Source organism: Strongylocentrotus purpuratus, unplaced genomic scaffold (genome assembly GCF_000002235.5).
Source record: "Strongylocentrotus purpuratus isolate Spur 01 unplaced genomic scaffold, Spur_5.0 spur5_scaffold_7, whole genome shotgun sequence".
Lineage (NCBI taxonomy): Eukaryota > Metazoa > Echinodermata > Echinoidea > Camarodonta > Strongylocentrotidae > Strongylocentrotus > Strongylocentrotus purpuratus.
This window is the reverse complement of record NW_022145613.1, coordinates 28,503,831-28,520,261: the sequence shown is the minus strand read 5'-3', so window position 1 is coordinate 28,520,261 and position 16,431 is coordinate 28,503,831. Positions and strand designations below refer to the sequence as shown.

At 38.2% G+C, this 16,431-nt stretch overlaps 1 protein-coding gene across 1 annotated transcript in view; it reads left to right on the top strand.

Annotated features, from left to right (window-relative positions):
• Positions 1-213: 213 nt before the first annotated feature.
• LOC100893967 (atrial natriuretic peptide-converting enzyme) overlaps positions 214-16,431 on the top strand; it is a 37,544-nt gene continuing 21,326 nt past the window's right edge. The window contains exons 1-4 of the mRNA XM_003725066.3: positions 214-430; positions 9,918-10,048; positions 13,911-13,943; positions 16,209-16,321. Coding sequence (XP_003725114.3) covers positions 411-430; positions 9,918-10,048; positions 13,911-13,943; positions 16,209-16,321 — 297 coding nt within the window. The 5' untranslated portion in view covers positions 214-410. The remainder of the gene's footprint in view (positions 431-9,917; positions 10,049-13,910; positions 13,944-16,208; positions 16,322-16,431) is intronic.

Below are 16,431 nucleotides of genomic sequence, written 5' to 3'. Positions count from 1 at the left end.
GAGACAGAGACAGAGAAAGAGAGTAAGATATGTGTGTGTGTAGAGACAGAGGCAGAAAGGGGTGGAGAGAGAGAGAGAGAGAGAGAGAGACAGAGAGAAAGGTAGGTGGGCATCAGAGAAAAAAGAAAGGCCTTATATTTCCCTTTGGACATAAATATGGTGTTTGATTTCTAGCGCTCGTCATTTGTCTGTGAGCTACACAACTGAGCGGACACCGCTCCCTGTTCGTAAAAACCAAGAGCGTTATTTGGCAATCTGGATTTTTTTTCCCTCGGCCCGGACAATAAATAAGAGCGAGGTTTTTTCCGGGTGTTTTTTCTCTTCCCCCTTCTTGTCATCGTCGTGCCATTAGGATTTAGCCCTCTAGGATAAAGTCAAGCAGATTTAATTTATTTGAGAGGCCAACCACCATGAAGGAATACAATCACTGGTAAGTCTGTCGTGCTTAATCCGATTTCACGCAGTATATTGAATGACCTTTTGTGCACTGAAAAGATCAAAGTATTGCTGGAATCAAATCAATTCTAGACATTTTATTTTGACCCTGTATATCATTAAGTTATTATCAGAAGAAGTGGTACGTTAGTTGACAGTCAGAAGGGTGTTATCTCCGTATTGTGTTAAATTAAATTGGTTTGTACCGTTCTAGCTTTGAGCAGACGATTTTAGAAATAACGTTAGAACGTGTCTATGAATGTGTTTTTTCAGTTAGCCTTTTCAATATTCATCCAAAGGTCATGCCAATGGAATACTCTTTAAGTTCTGCAAAAAAAGAGTTCCCATCAATAAAGGTTTTTGATGGATACCTTCTTGATGGAAATAATGAATATTCATTATTCCATCAAGGTTATGATGTAACTGCGGTATTCTTACTGTGCACATTTCTAATGTGTATTTATTATTATTGTGGGTGAGGTATAGCGTGTGTGTGCCCGTGCGTGAGTGTGTGTGGGTGGGAGTGTGGAGGGCTTGTAGCAAGATGGGATAGACTTGTGGTTGTCATGCTTGAACTAAGTTATTTAGTCAGTATCAGTGACGGGTCCAAGATTCTCTAGCGGGGGAGAGACACAAACTGCGATTTCTTGTTCCTTTTTTCTTCTTTTTTGTGTGTGGGTGCTTGTGTGTGTGGGTGGGTGTGTGTGTTTTTTTTTTTTTTTTGAGGGGGTGAGGGGGGGGGGTGGGGGTGCATCTAGGACACCTACCCCCTAGGACAAACTACCCCCTAGGGCAACCACCTCTAGAGGGTCTATCTCCCGGACAACTCCCCCCGGATAGATACCCCCCAGACAACTACTTCCGGACAACTACCCCCGGACAACTACCCCCCTGACAACTACCCCCGGACGACTACCCCCGGACAACTATTCCCAGGCAACTAATCCCAACGACAACCATCCTCAAAGACAACTACCACCGGACAACTTTCCTAGGGGTAGTTGTCCTAGGGGTTAGTTGTCCTAGGGTGTAGTGTTTGGGGGTAGTTGTCCCGGGGGGTAGTTGACTGGGGTGGTTATCCGGGGTGGATGTCTAGGGGTTGATGTCCGTATACGCTTTGTTTTATCGAGGGGCACAATATTTAAGTACAGTATTTGACGACCATAACGGGTTGCGCCGGTGGTACGCCCTCTCCCAGGGACCCTTCATCCTGGATCTGTTAATACCGGTATTATCTTTATTGCATACTTTCTTCGGCTTTCACTCTCCAGTAGGCATGGCGAAATACAGTCACGTACTTCTTCTCCATCAAAGAGTAATTTTGAAGGCCTCAATCCAACCAATCGAATCGAAAAAAAGGAAATAATAACATGCCGGACTTCTCTAAAAATTAATGTAGTCGGTGAGATCATTCCAGTCCGATTCTGACGTAAGCTATGTTCATCAAAGTCCACTAATTGCAAGACTAATTACCTTTATAGCCAAGGTTTCCTCGAACATTTCCCTACCGAATGGAGTAGAGCGAATCCGTGAGAGGCAAGACCCTAAAGGATGGTGAGAGGGGAATAGAGGGAGGGGGGGGGGAGAGAGAGAGAGAGAGGAGATTGGGACCTGGCAGTGTAGGAGAGATAGAAAGGCATAGAATTGGCGCGTGTGTGTGAGAGAGGGTACGTGCGTGTGTATGTGCGATTGTGTGTATGAGAGAGAAACAAAAGAAAGAAAGAGAGATATAGAGATGGAAGTGTGAGAGATAAAAAGAGACTAAATAAATGTTGGCATGCACGTGCGTGGGGTGTGCGTCTCTCTCTCTCTCTGAGAAAGAGGGGGAGGAGAGAAAGAAACTTCACGTAAATGAATATGATAGGAGATAAAAAGCTTTAGTATACCGACTAATTAGATGTTACCACCCACCAAATTGAAGATTTATATTTTCATGTGCTCTCCGCATGTTATTTGTTTATTCTCGATAAACCATAACACTTGTAGTCAGCAGAAACTTCAAGTATAATATTTGTATTGATGTAAATGCGAGTAATGAAATAATTATCCTCTTTCCTTAATCCCCTATCTCGGTGTAAACGACTCAATAACTGTACTCCGCGAGTGGTGATAGAATTACCATTTTTCCATAGACTCCAAATTAATGTTTCACATCTGAGTTTCGATCTTGAATATCCGTCATCAAGTCTTTCTCAGAAATGTCATGCTTCCGCAATTTTTCTTAATATGATGAGAAATGTTCGTGGTTCATAAAACATAACTATCAAAGGGGAAGTCAACCATGATATCAAGTTGGTTTTAATAAAGGGAGAAAGTTATGAATATTTGAAGTTACGAAGAAAGTTATATATTTTTTTGAAGTTGCGATCAATCAAACACAAATTGGCAACTCTGTGACGTATATTGCGAGCTCCCTTCCCATTTGCTCTGTACAGAAATTGCATACACTTTCATTTTCTTAGTTATTGAAGACGGAATAGATTTGTTTTATACAAAAAAAACTAGTTTGCAACAATCATATTTAGGGTGCCTGTATGTCTGGAAATTTTCTTCAGGGAAAATAAACGTTTCTATATATTTTTGTTAAATCATTGCAGATCAAACGGGAGGGAAGCTCACAAGATACGTCACAGATTTGCCAATTTGTGTTTGATTGATCGCAACTTCAACAAAATATGTTTAACTTTCTTATTTTTAATCGGATTTTGCTTAAACTTCCACTGACAAGTTACTCTCATTTTTCTACTTCTCTTAAAACCAATTTAATGTTAGGATAGACTTCTTTAATCTGACCGAAATCGATCATACAAATGATTACCTGGAATTCACCATCGCTTCCCTCAGCGGTTACTGGAAGGACAAGGATTTATGAGGAATCATGAAATGAACCATGGTTTCGTCAAGGAATTTGTTTTAAATGTTAGGATCAGTTTCATAACAGTGTCAATGAACTGTACAATGTTCTGGCAAATACATTTGAAAAAGGGTTTTAGGTTTTAAGCTTATGCCTCATAACTCGATCGAGTTATGAGGCGTTAGCTTAAAAATCTAAAATCATAGTTCATTTAATGATTCCTCGTAAATCCCTGGTATAAGGCCTTATACATGTTAACCAACATCGTTCGGCGGATGTCATTTATTTGTAATTCTTGAACATTTAGTGTAAGGTTTGTTGGATTTTGTGAGAATTTATTTTCTCTTTGTTTACCAGAACTCAAGCTTATCTTTAAACATACACAGTAGCAAGGAATCATGCATTTCCCATACAGGCTGCATTGGGATGTACATTTAGATGCAGTGTTGCTAGACGTTGGGGAGGTGTTTGAATGAACAGCCGTTTTTCGATTAAAAAATAACCCACTTGATTTAACAGCTCACGCGTGGCTTGCTCTAGTCATAAATCAATGGAGTTATCGACTTTTTTTTCTGTAAATGTCAGAGCTGATTTTATGTCGCAGTCTAAAGGCATACAGGATGTACATTTTGATACAACGTCTTCCGTACGACGTCCTCATCATAACACATTGTGAGCCCCATGTTTTGGTCTCGTCCCCGCTAAAGTCACGACCAGCCGTGAAACTCTGTTGACTGTGGAAAGCTTTGAACAGTTGCGCATATATATAGGGGTTGGTCAGGGGGCACTTTCCCCTGTTTCAAATGGTGAGGGGGAGGGGGGGGGAGTCGTATCAAGTCAGATTGGAAAAGAAACGTGAAAAGAAGACACTACATCCCCCCTTTTTTTCGCCAAACCTCTAACAATGGCCTTGTAAGTGTGCACGTTATCAATCGAGTAAGACCACTACCGCCCCCCCCTTTCCCACCCCACCCCCTTATCGAGATACGGGCGTCGTCTCATTGTCTGAACCCACGCTGCGCGAATGGTTGCGAGCACATGTAGAAGGTGTCCCGATTCAGTTCATGTTCACTTGAATAGGTAATCTATTGAGACGTTTATGAACTGCAAGGACGTTTTCAGAGATTGTACATTGATATTTATTAAACTTAGTTTGCGGTAGCTCAATCAGATAATTTGTTGTGTGTAATATACGTATGCACACGTATGCACCTCATTTTGAAAGAAATTGCAATAGAATTAGATACAGAGTTTCAAATGTGTGAATGCTTTGTATTCGTGCATGGCTCCATGTGGTATACGGAAATATATCTAAGAAGAATTATTATTTCAAAAATGCATGTTGTTGCGAGCCTTCCAGTCGGAAAAAAGGCCCGATCGGCTGCCACTCGTAGAGACATCGTACACGGTCGCACGACTGACCACCGACTGGTAGTCGCTTTGACTTCTTCAATTGGATATATTGGAAGGTGTAGAACGGTACTAGTTTATTTTTTTAATGTATATTTTCATATTACCATATAGGTCCTCGGTTAGATACCACTGACAGTACTGGAAATCAATGTATGGTCCTATCGCGACATTTCGTGTTCAAAACTTAGTTTGAATCGGGTTGTACGGTGTGCGGGGCCTCTCATAATTATCTCCCCTGATACCATTCGAGAAATCCAGAGAGCCGACCATTTAGACCAACTCCCTTTCACACCCAACGGACAGAAAAGAAAAAGAACTACGCTCAGGTTTGATTCACACGGTTACGAAACGCCGAAATGTATCAAAGACCAAAATAAGGGGGTAATGTTTAATATATGTAACAGCAACACAGTACTTCACTCTAAAAAAAGTTAGACAATTTATCTTATCAAGTCAAATCAAATATTGATATGCCTACTGAACGGGTAAATTACCCCAATTGTTATTGGACTGAATTTAACGTTTGCATTTTTGGTTTCTAAAAGTGGTGGGGTACGTATATATTTCGATATAATTTCATCTCGTTGTTTGAAGCCTTTGACGAAATCATTTTTGGTCAAATATTTATTCCACCGCGGGGCTAATCAAATTACCCGTATTGAATGTCTTTTTGTTTTGTTGATTGTGGACCTTCCAATGCTTTGTGGGAGACGGCTCAAGATCAAACCGATATGAAGAACTCAATCAAGAGAGGATTAGGTAGCTTTTCAAACTCAACAGAAGTTATGGTAGCCATATACAACACAACTAAACAATGCAAGGTATGGCACAGGCATTTGCACAATTTGATATTATACATGATTTTAAAGGAATGTATCACTGTTGCAATTTCGATGACGTTCTGCTCCAATTGATTTTATGACTTTCTCACACGCGGAGCCCTAGTATGATATTGCCTTTATATTTAACACGTTCTATTGATCTTAATGCTCGAGGAAAATGGAGAGGGGAGGTAGAATGATTCAGAGAATGTCACAGATATCATAGAAATATGGATAGAAGGACATGCTGAGGGAGAGAGAGAGAGTGAGAGAGAAAGAAAAAGAGAGGAAGGGGAGGGAGAGAGAGGGAGAGGGGGAAGGAGGGAGTGAGATTGTAAAAGTGTAAATGGCAGATTATATAGAAAGAGAAAGAGCAGGTGAGTAAGTAGCAAAGAGACAGAAACGAATGGAAAGCAACAGAGAGGAAGATAAGATGAGATAGAAATCAAATTGAGCAAATCGAAAAGAGAGTGAACGGGGAATGACGAGAGTAGAATAGACAGATATAACCGTCCCTCTTTAAAGTTGTCAAAGCACAACCGACCATTCGATGCCTACACCCAAAGTTGTTGGACCACTGAAGCTAATAGTGAAAATGTTCAGTTCTTAGGGCTAACCATGGATGAGCATTTATCTTGGAGAAATCATTTAGATGCTGTATGCACAAAGTTGTCCCGTAGTGTAGGTGTCATTTTTAGATTAAAATTTATTTTACCTGAAAGAGTGCTGATAACATTATATAATAGTATTATTCTTCCTTATTTGACATATTGTAATGTTGCTTGGGGAAACACCTTTAAGTCATATCTTGATAAGTTGAGAGTATGGCAGAAGAAAGCAATACGGCTTATTACTAATTCTTATTATAGACATCCAAGTTCTCCATTGTTCCTTCGACTAAGAACGTTACCACTAAGTGGACTTGTGTCGTTCAATTGCATATTGTTTATGTTTAATCTTAAGTCTATGCCTCATGAATGTACGTTAAAAGATTTATTCCGTCAGAACTCGCAAATTCATAATTATAATACACGTCAAAGGTGTCTTATTCGACAGCCTTTTGCAAGAACAAATGTCACTCTGACCTCTTTCCATATCTCTTGCATTAAAGAATGGAACAGTCTGCCTGATGATATAAAAAATAGTACAACTCTTTCTAGGTTTAGAAGTTCATCTAAAACGTACCTGCTTGAAAGACTGACATAGTTTTTATTCGCATCTTAGTAATTTCTCATTCTGAAATGCTTTTATGACCACTAAGGACCTACACGTCAGTGTGTTTGCTGTGTATGGTGATGTGCGTGTGTGGTGTCTGTGTGTGTGTGTGTGTGAGAGTATTTGTATGTTCTATATTCTGTAGCTTAGTATTTTCATCCATTGTATAATCATACGTAACATTCTTTTTACTGTAAATGTATGTATTTTGTTATAGGGCCCCGCTCACAAGCTTAGCTTCTAAAGGGGTCCTAAAACCATTCAGTTTATGATGTAATCAAGTTAGAATATGTTGATTGATGTACTATTACCAGTCTCTTTTTTATGTAACAGATTATATCATGCTTTGTATGGTTTTGAATAAAATGAACTGAACTGAACTGAATAGTACACGAACAGGTAAACAAATTAAGATGACGGTGAGGGATTCACTTGAAAGTTCAAATGTCTTTTTAATAAACACAGCATTCACAGGGGTGGGGTCGTTAGTCGATTGGATAGAAATGGGGAGGGGGGGGGGTAGTTTACTTTATGACGAATCGAATAAAAATGTGCATTCCAGAGAGAAAAGTTTTTCTTGTACATATACGCAAAGGGGAACATATAATATAAGGTACTGACTGAGGTAAGGCTCAATTTGGTATTTTGCCATCATCTTTTTCTGCCGCGGTTTAACCCGTCAACCTCCCTTCAACCTTATTTCACCTTTGCTAAACTGAACCGCGAGCGGACATTTCGAAGGATTTTCTTCGTATTTATGTGTGCTGTAATCAGAGTGGAGCTTCTGAACTTCTCAAGGGGCTTTAAGTTCATTGGCAGTTACTATGCAGACTGTTCTTATGCTGGTATGTTTTGTTGGTCCTTTTCATTGTATGGGTGATGAAATTTCATCTCACCTCGCAGTCCATGCAGCTAGTGTGAAATATTTTGTGCGTTGGTGGATCCAGGGGCATATAAGAAACGTACCTCCTTAGTTAATTGTTGTTGTTTTTAAAGAACAACCTATTACACCTTAAGTACTTAAACACATTTGCTTCTCGAATTTTGATAAACTTTTTTATTTAGCTAGGCAAAGACTTTTAGGAGTCCCCATCCCCCTTTGTTAAGGGTCTGGATTTGCCTCTGTTTATCGGGGGTGTCAAGAATCGTAGCGTGTTAGCTCACATCGAATCATCATCAATTCCCAACGTAAAGATACAACCCAGCTGGATAAATGCAGCGGTTATAGAGCCTGAAATACTGAATGAGAGACATTAAAGGTAGAATAAGATGGAATCAGCAGGATACTATTCACTTAAACTAAAAGCGTGATGAACCAGACGATCTCTACGAAAAGCTGCATCAAAAATTTTATCCGAATACTTCAGCAACAGAAACATTATTCTTATTGACTTTTTGGATTAGCAAAACAGACGGGTCGACTTGAACTAAAATACGTGATGAACCAGACGATCTCTACGAAAAGCTACATCAGGAATTTTAGACGAATATTTTAGGAAAAGAAAAATTATTCTTATTGACTTTTTGGATTAGCAAAACGTGTATTGCGGGAGTCAGTCAGCTGAATGCCATCGGTTGCACTTTTTCGGGAAAAGGGGTGGAATTTCTCATTGTAGCGTAAATGCGAATTGAATTCATAAATATAAATTTTTAGACTGGGCGGCTGAATGAGAACGCGGCAACATTCTTTGCGATCAAATTATCACCATGCGAGTCAGGATTGTTTTGTGCATGCTCTGATACGGTTGCGGGGGGGGGGAGGCACAGGGGACACGTACCCCCAATCAAATGGCGGATCTTTTTTAATGGAGGGAAATGGGGTTGTTAATATTGGAGTAAAGAAGGAAGAAATAAAGAGTGGGAGAAATGAAAGTAGAAACAGATGAGAGGATTCCGTCCTACATTAATTTGTAAACCCGTTAATCGGTGACCTCGTAAGTACATTTTATGCTACTGAATATAGTAAAGCCGGTGCCCCCCCCCCCCCCACAATGATACCAGTGCTATTTCGGTGCTTGGCCCGCGGTATGCTGCTGCCTGCATGTTGAGTGACAGGGTTATTTCAGAGATATGGGTCGGTATTCATAATGGTAATATTGTGACATCGGGGGCTCAATTAGCGTGACACATGAAGGAGTTTGTCGAACTATCACCGTTTATCGAGAATAAAATCTCACTGTGAACTGTGAACGATTAATCAGTTTCAAAAATCATGTTTGTACTGGTCATGCAGTAACATAATGAGAAGAAAAAAACTTTCTGGAAAAAATAATTGGGAAACGTTGATTATGTAGTACCATGGAGCTATATTATAGCTCTATGGTAGTACATAAGAATCCATGTGCATTGTGTAGTTTTTGAATGATCAAACTGAAAGGGCTTACTTCGATTCATCGGGTCATCGCGTCGGGTCGGGTGGTTGAGTTACCCGACCTTTTGTGAAAACATACATGACCTTTTATTAACGAAATGTCGGGGGTTAAGGTAGTAAAATAAACCCCTCTTATCTACAAGTGGTCTAGTCCAATTTACCTGACACTCTGTGAAAACCCTATATACGACACATCTACGAAAGCATGATCTTCCGTTTTCGTTTCACGAAAGGTCGTGTAGCGCGACCACCCGACCGGACGCGATGACCCGATCATTCGAACTAAGCCAACTGAAAGTATATTTACGCAATCTGTTTAAATATCATATGCACCGCACCTAGAAATGGGGGTATATGGGAAACCCACAAACTGTGTTTTATCTGTACTCATTCCTATATGTAAACATTGCTTTTTAGTTTTGTGTAAAGTTCTTTCTACGAAATCAATTGTTTGTTAAATTTTGATAGGCCGTTAATGAAATGCATTAAACTTATTTGTCCGCAACTTTGGAATCTATCCGTATCAAAGTTGCTGGCTCAAAGCAAAGTAGAAACTTGAAGCTCGTGTTCCAATCCCATGAATACACCGCTTTACTTCCAAGTATAAGTATAGTTTACATGCATGCTTTTTATGGAAAAGAAAACATCGAGCATCATCATTTTCGTTATATCGTGTCTACAGACTCCATCCATTACGTTTATCGTAAGAGCAATACGTATATATCTCCAATCCCTCCTCTCTCTCATTTCCCTCTCTCTTTCTTTCTTTTTTTCTCTCTCTCTCTCTCGCTGGTTCTCTCCATTTCAGCGCAACGGAAGAGTACAGAGTGGAGACGAAGAAATCGAAGAAGAGATGTAAACGATGGCCTTTGCTAGTCGTCATCATCATCGTCACTGTCATCATACTTGTCGCTATCACCCTCGCAGTCATTTATACAAGTAAGTATGGCATTATTCATGTAAATAGTATTGATAGTGTTATACATGTGACTGAATATATTTTTGAAGGGAAGGTGAATAGGTGGATCAATTACAAGATGTACAAGCTATACGACTTGTCATTAAATCATCAGTTCATCTTGGTATTATTACACATCTTTTTACAAATACCAGTACTATTTTCGATGGAAATTTATATTCAGGCCTAAGAAAGTATCGCTGGTCAAGGTGGTAGGCCTATCAGATTAAATGGTACAAAAAGAAGCAAAACCTAAAGAGCTCTTCTTGTGTAACACTGGAATCTCCAAGATATACATTGCTACGGTTTTACCACTTAATCGAGAGAGAGAGAGAAAGAGAAATTTAAAGAAGAAAGTATGTTGCTTGATTGTAATTTTAGTGCCAATTTTTGGACTACCCCTTCTTTCAGTCAAAGAATGATTGATGCCCTTTAGAAATCTAAGATAATTGAAAATTCAACCGTCTCTAAGGAATCGGATGTGTCCGTGAACTGAATTTTTATAAGAAGAGGTGAAGAAAAAATGATGTATGTGACACTTTTATTTATACATACAATTAAGACGGAGAAAAGAAAAGTCTGAAATTCCCTCGCTCCTTAATCTCTCCTATACAAGTGCCTTATATTCTTGCGAGCAGGAAAATGTCTCGATTCATTTGAGAGAATAACATAATTATGAGACACCCTCGCAATACCGAGTAAGTAAATCCAAACAATTAAAAAGGAGGACTATAATGAAATGCTACATTCCCATCGCCTGTTTACGTTATAAAATATTATGAAAACATATATGAGAAATGAATGTAACTATAAGACACCCGATTCATACCGACCCCTTGGAATCTCATGAGTCTCCACCCACTTGTTGTGTTACCATGGTTATACCGGTTTGTAGCAGTTGCACACTGGTCATGGGGAAGTTCCCTCTTTACCACCACACTACGGTGGCGTCTAAACGGGGACATTTCGATCCGTCAGTAGCGAGGCGTCAATTCGATTGCATTTTTCCTACGCTATAAACAAGCTCAAAATTGCAATTTGTGCATATGTCAGTAATAAAGGATTTTCACTGTTCGTCTTGACTTTGGGGGCAATTCCAGTGTTCCACATGTCGCGTCAACGGCCGCGTCAATTATTGCTGACGCAGCCCTATGTCATTAAATGAATTGCAGCTCGTGAGTGAAAGAACGAAATCTTTAAAAAACTAAAAGAATTCGCATCAATATCAGCATCAATCATCTTTCATGATGAATAGTTAGTCAAAAAGATTATGATGATGGTCGTTGTTCGATCAAAAGTTTGTTTGAAGTGTGAGAGCTAGTTTTGTCCTAGTCTTAACAGTTCTTAACCGAAAATAAAAGCAGAGAACATTATGATCAAAGCAATATTTCTTCTTTTGCTTTGTCCAAAGCAGCCTATCCCTCTCATTCCAAGCATAAAAATGGCGCTAGCTAGTAAAGTACAAGAACTCTCTCTCAACACGTCTTTTGCCAATTAGTTACACACAAACCTGATCTATCCCCCATGAAGTCCCATATATTATTAATTTTGTTTATATTATTGGCCTGTACAAGATGGAAATAGTAAGGTAAATGTCCGACGAGGCACTGTGCAGGAGTAAAATTTCAATCGTCACAGAAGCTTGTTTTCACCTTTAAGCCACCCTCGATAAATCGCGTTCCTTTTAGTTCATTCGCAGGCAACAGTCTGAGACTTCTATTGAAAATTGAAACATTGATTTATGATGTTTTCTGAGCGCATGCAGTGATTCAAGCAGCAGTTGAATATTTCCAAATTTCACGGCATGGATTAGGCATGAATAGAGTGTCCTTCATTTCTGCAAAAGAAATATTCTTGAACAGTCGAACCTTACCATTATTTTGTCAATAGGTTTAGTCATTAGAGAGGATCTATAGGTAATTATTTCAGGATTCGGGTCGCCATTAATCATCCAGGCAAATCAAATTAGCCCTGATACTAATGTGGCGCCAAAATTCATTTTTATTTTAGGATGGGCTGTGAAGACTGTAAACAATGTTTATACGAGTCTTGATTTATTATGGATCATCTAGCTAGCTGTATACAGCTTTGAATAGTAAGAACTCTGGCTCTCTAATACTAACAAAACACCGTGGAAGAAAAGTATATGCGTTCTTAGTTTCCACCAGCTTGGTCAGTAGGCTGTGCCGCCATTAACGGTCAATGCCAGTCCCTCGAATATGGCTTAAACTACTTGAAATATTTTTTTTGATATGATCATGGAGGCAGTTTATTCATGTTATCAAGTAGAAAGTTTTAGGAAAACATATCGATATTTTGGAAATCAAAGGAAGATTCGGTTTCAACTTTTGTTTAGAGTACTAACAAAGGTACTAATCGGGCCTAATGATACTCCATGAATGTATCAAGACATACAATAAACCTATATATAGATTGAAAATGAGGGGGCGTGCCACCAATTATTTATTGTTGTCACAACTTTCTGTCTTGCATAGAGTTATTCAGTGACTGCAGTGTTTAAAAAAAAATTATAATTAATTTTGCCTGACCAAACGACGCCATGATACATGAAACTTCATGATCAACACTAAAAAATGACTTTCAGACAAAATTCATAAAAATACAGTTTCAGCGCTGGATATCAAGTGTATCTTTCATATTGCATTTTTATAATTTAATTCGGTGACAGATCGCTGTTGTTTGGGGAATTATTCGATTTACTCAGAACATAATACTCGATAAACTCACTTCAAGCGACAAGCACGTTCATGTATTCAAATTGAAAGTGACCTTTCAAAAATATAACAGCCAACGTCATAATGACATCACAAACGCCAACGGCATGAATCGAAATCATATTTTAATTAGGGATTTTAAAGAGGGGATTATCACAATCCACATATTTCTAATTGAAATCAGTTGAGCAGGGTATTTTGAAAAAGTATTTATTCCATTGCTCTGACAAGTTTAAGTGCTCTAATGAAAATTGCAATTTTGGAATTTGATTCCTGTGAAAATCTACAACTACACACAAACAAGGAAAATAAATGGGACATTATTTGTATTTAAAGTACAATTTTTAAAAGATAATGCTCTCGTGATGCCATTTAAACAAAATGGGAAAATAATTATGTAGAAGCTTTTAAGTATGTGTATATTTATTTCATTTGCTTAGGATATTTGTTTCCATCCCCCTAATCATTTAAGTGAATCAACGAACACAAAGATTTCCTTTAGATTCTAGTAATAACTTTTCCTTTAAAACTAAACAACTTGAGAGACATTTTATCAATTTATATTCAACAAATTATTCAAGTTTATGACAACTAGTAGCATTGATTTGAGAAAAAAAATACAGAGATTAAGGAACAGATTGAGATGATAACAAAGTAATTGGAAATTGTGGAGGAGTCTACAGGGAAGCGTATAGCTTGTATAGTGTAGACCTCTCCCCATAAACTATACATCTAAACAAAAAGAAACTTGAAGTAAACAATATATGTTTTAGCTAAGCAAATTAACACAAAAATATAGAAAATAAAACAGGAAACTCCATGATATATATGTATACAGGTGGAAAATACAGATACAGTTACTGCACGATACAAAATACGTATTATGTAGAGTCAAAGAGGTGAAAACCAAACAAAGTATATAGAGTCGATTAAAATAATCAGTGTTACCTGGCTGTGTAAAATAATGTAGGCTGGACTGAGTTTGTCACTTTCGTTCTTCTCTTGTTTCGTTATTGTTTTAAACGTTGCTGTTGGTTTTTTTTAACTAATGATGGTTTCTACTTACATTCTTTTATCTTATATTTCTCTTTTGTTTGGTTAAATGCAGGAAGGTCATCAGATTCAGAATATTACGATATAGGTGAGTATTATTGGTCTACCACTTGCTCTCTTCTCATTTTCCGTTTTCTCAGTTTACATCTCCCCCTTCCTCCTCCGCTTCTTCTATAGGTCACTCTTCCTATCCATTTATTTTCTGCTCGTCTTCCCTCTCATGTCTTCGCTTCCCCTCGCTCTTTTTTTAACCCAGCTCTCTCTTTCTTTTTGTCTCTCTCTCTCTCTCTCTCTCTTTTGCTTTTCTCTTATATCTCTGGCTTTCTCTGTATCTCTCTGTGGATTTTTCTCTGTCTCAGTAGTTCCGAGCATGTTTTTGTTCCCTTTCTCCACTTCCCTCTCATTTCTCCGTTAACCCTCGCTTTGTTTTCTCTATCCTTCTCTAGAGCTCTCTCTCTCTCTCTCTCTCTTTTGCTTTCTATTATCTCTGGCTTTCTCTGTATCTCTCTGTGGATTTTTCTCTGTCTCAGTAGTTCTGAGCATGTTTTTGTTCCCTTTCTCCACTTCCCTCTCATTTCTCCGTTAACCCTCGCTTTGTTTTCTCTATCCTTCTCTAGAGCTCTCTCTCTCTCTCTCTCTCTCTCTCTCTCTCTCTCTCTCTCCTCTACTCTCCTGTCTCTCTGGATTTTCCCTGTCGAACCCCCATCTGTGTTGGAAAAAGAAAAGCGATGCAAAAATGCATTCATCTTTTTCTGAACTATATCCAATACCTATAATGCGTTGACGCAACTCTAACAAAACCTTAAATTTCATGTCTACTTACTACAAATCAAGTTTCAAAGAGCTCTTTCCCGTATTACCTATCTTATTTTTATGTCTGACAAAATAATATACGTAGTTGCAAGTGTGCGCTTAGATTTCAGTTCCGCTTTATATTATTTAGATACCTTTTTTTTTCGACCGCTATGGAAATGGAGATAAATGGTCCGGAAATCGGTAAAATTGAACCCGAACTACATTGCTTGTAAAATTAATCGTCCGGTTACGACAGTAGTTAAACAGGATCAATGGATCAAACGCGCCGATTACAATACATTAATTATATCCTTGTTCAAGGAAGGAGAACCGATGGTTAAAATATACCTGCAGAATATTACTAACAGTGACCCCGTTATGGGTTTTGATGGCTATAGAAGAAAGTCGAAATACTGGACAATAAGCAGTTAATTGCGATCAAAATGATGAAAATAAAAATAATTATGAGAGCAAAACTAATGAACTAAACAGATCAACAATTGAAAGACATTTTTTGTCCGGTCTCAGATGAATATACTATTAGCCAAATGAATTAACATTCTAATAAGAAGGAAAAACGTTTTGAAGGTAGGATCTTTCACCAATAATATTGTTTATTAACTCTTCAGCTAAAGTTTTTTTTTCTCCAAATCAACATTTTTCGTCTCAAGCCTTCCCTTTTTTCATATTTTGAGATTGTTTGTACGATTTAAAATATTTTTAGAATGGAATAATTTTGTCAAGTTAACTGAGCGTGTTTGTCTTTTTAAGGAATTCATAAGCCTACGTAAATACACTTAAAGATTTTTCCGAATATAGACCCATCAACATTTTTTTGTCTCGAACCTTCCTTCTTTCAAATATTTAGGTTGTGTGTACGATTTACAAATATTTTTAGAAAGCAATCACTTTGTCAGGTTAATTGAGCATGTATGTCTTTTAAAAAGAATTCATAAGCCTACGTCAATATACTTAAGATCACCTTTCATACGGGGGAGTATTGTGATATTGCTTCTACTGTAGGAAATAAAATATAATGTGAAAGCTATCAGAAAAGCCTCGAGACATAATATTTCATAATTGTCTGGCGATCAAAATATTTGTTTTGCATTTTCTAAATCTGATTATTTCAGTTCCCAACTGGTCAGTCTCTATTTACACCCGCCCACCCCTCTCTCTCTCTCTCTCCCCTTCCACGCCCCCATGTCCGTCCGTTCGTCTCCTTCTGTCTATATATATCTCTCTCTCCCGCTCGCCCTCTCACTATATTAAATATATATATATTTATCTCTTCTTCCTCTTTTTTCCCCCTTCTTTCTTTTCTACATCTTCTTCCTCTTAATTTCCATTTCTTCTTCCTCTATATTACTATAATCATCATTATTATCATTACCATCGCCACCACCACCATCATCATCATTGGTATCGCCAATTCTTTTCATGTCACGTTTCATAGGTGAAATCCAACATTTTTTTTTTATATCGAACCATATCAAGATGCTGTATAATTATTTAGCTTCACCTTTATACATTCTCTTACGATGTCTCTTTTGCACAGACAGAGTCTCCGCACTCGGCTCTATACGGATTGTCAATAAAAATTTCACATCGGAACTGAATGAGAGCTTTTCAACCGAGTATGTAGAGTTGGAATCCGCCTTCATTTTAACGGTAAGACAGTCACACATTGCCAATCATAATTTCTCACGTCAGGTTGAAGGGGGGGGGGGGCTCATATGAATATACCCCATCCGGCCATCGAGACTATATGGCGTGGGGGA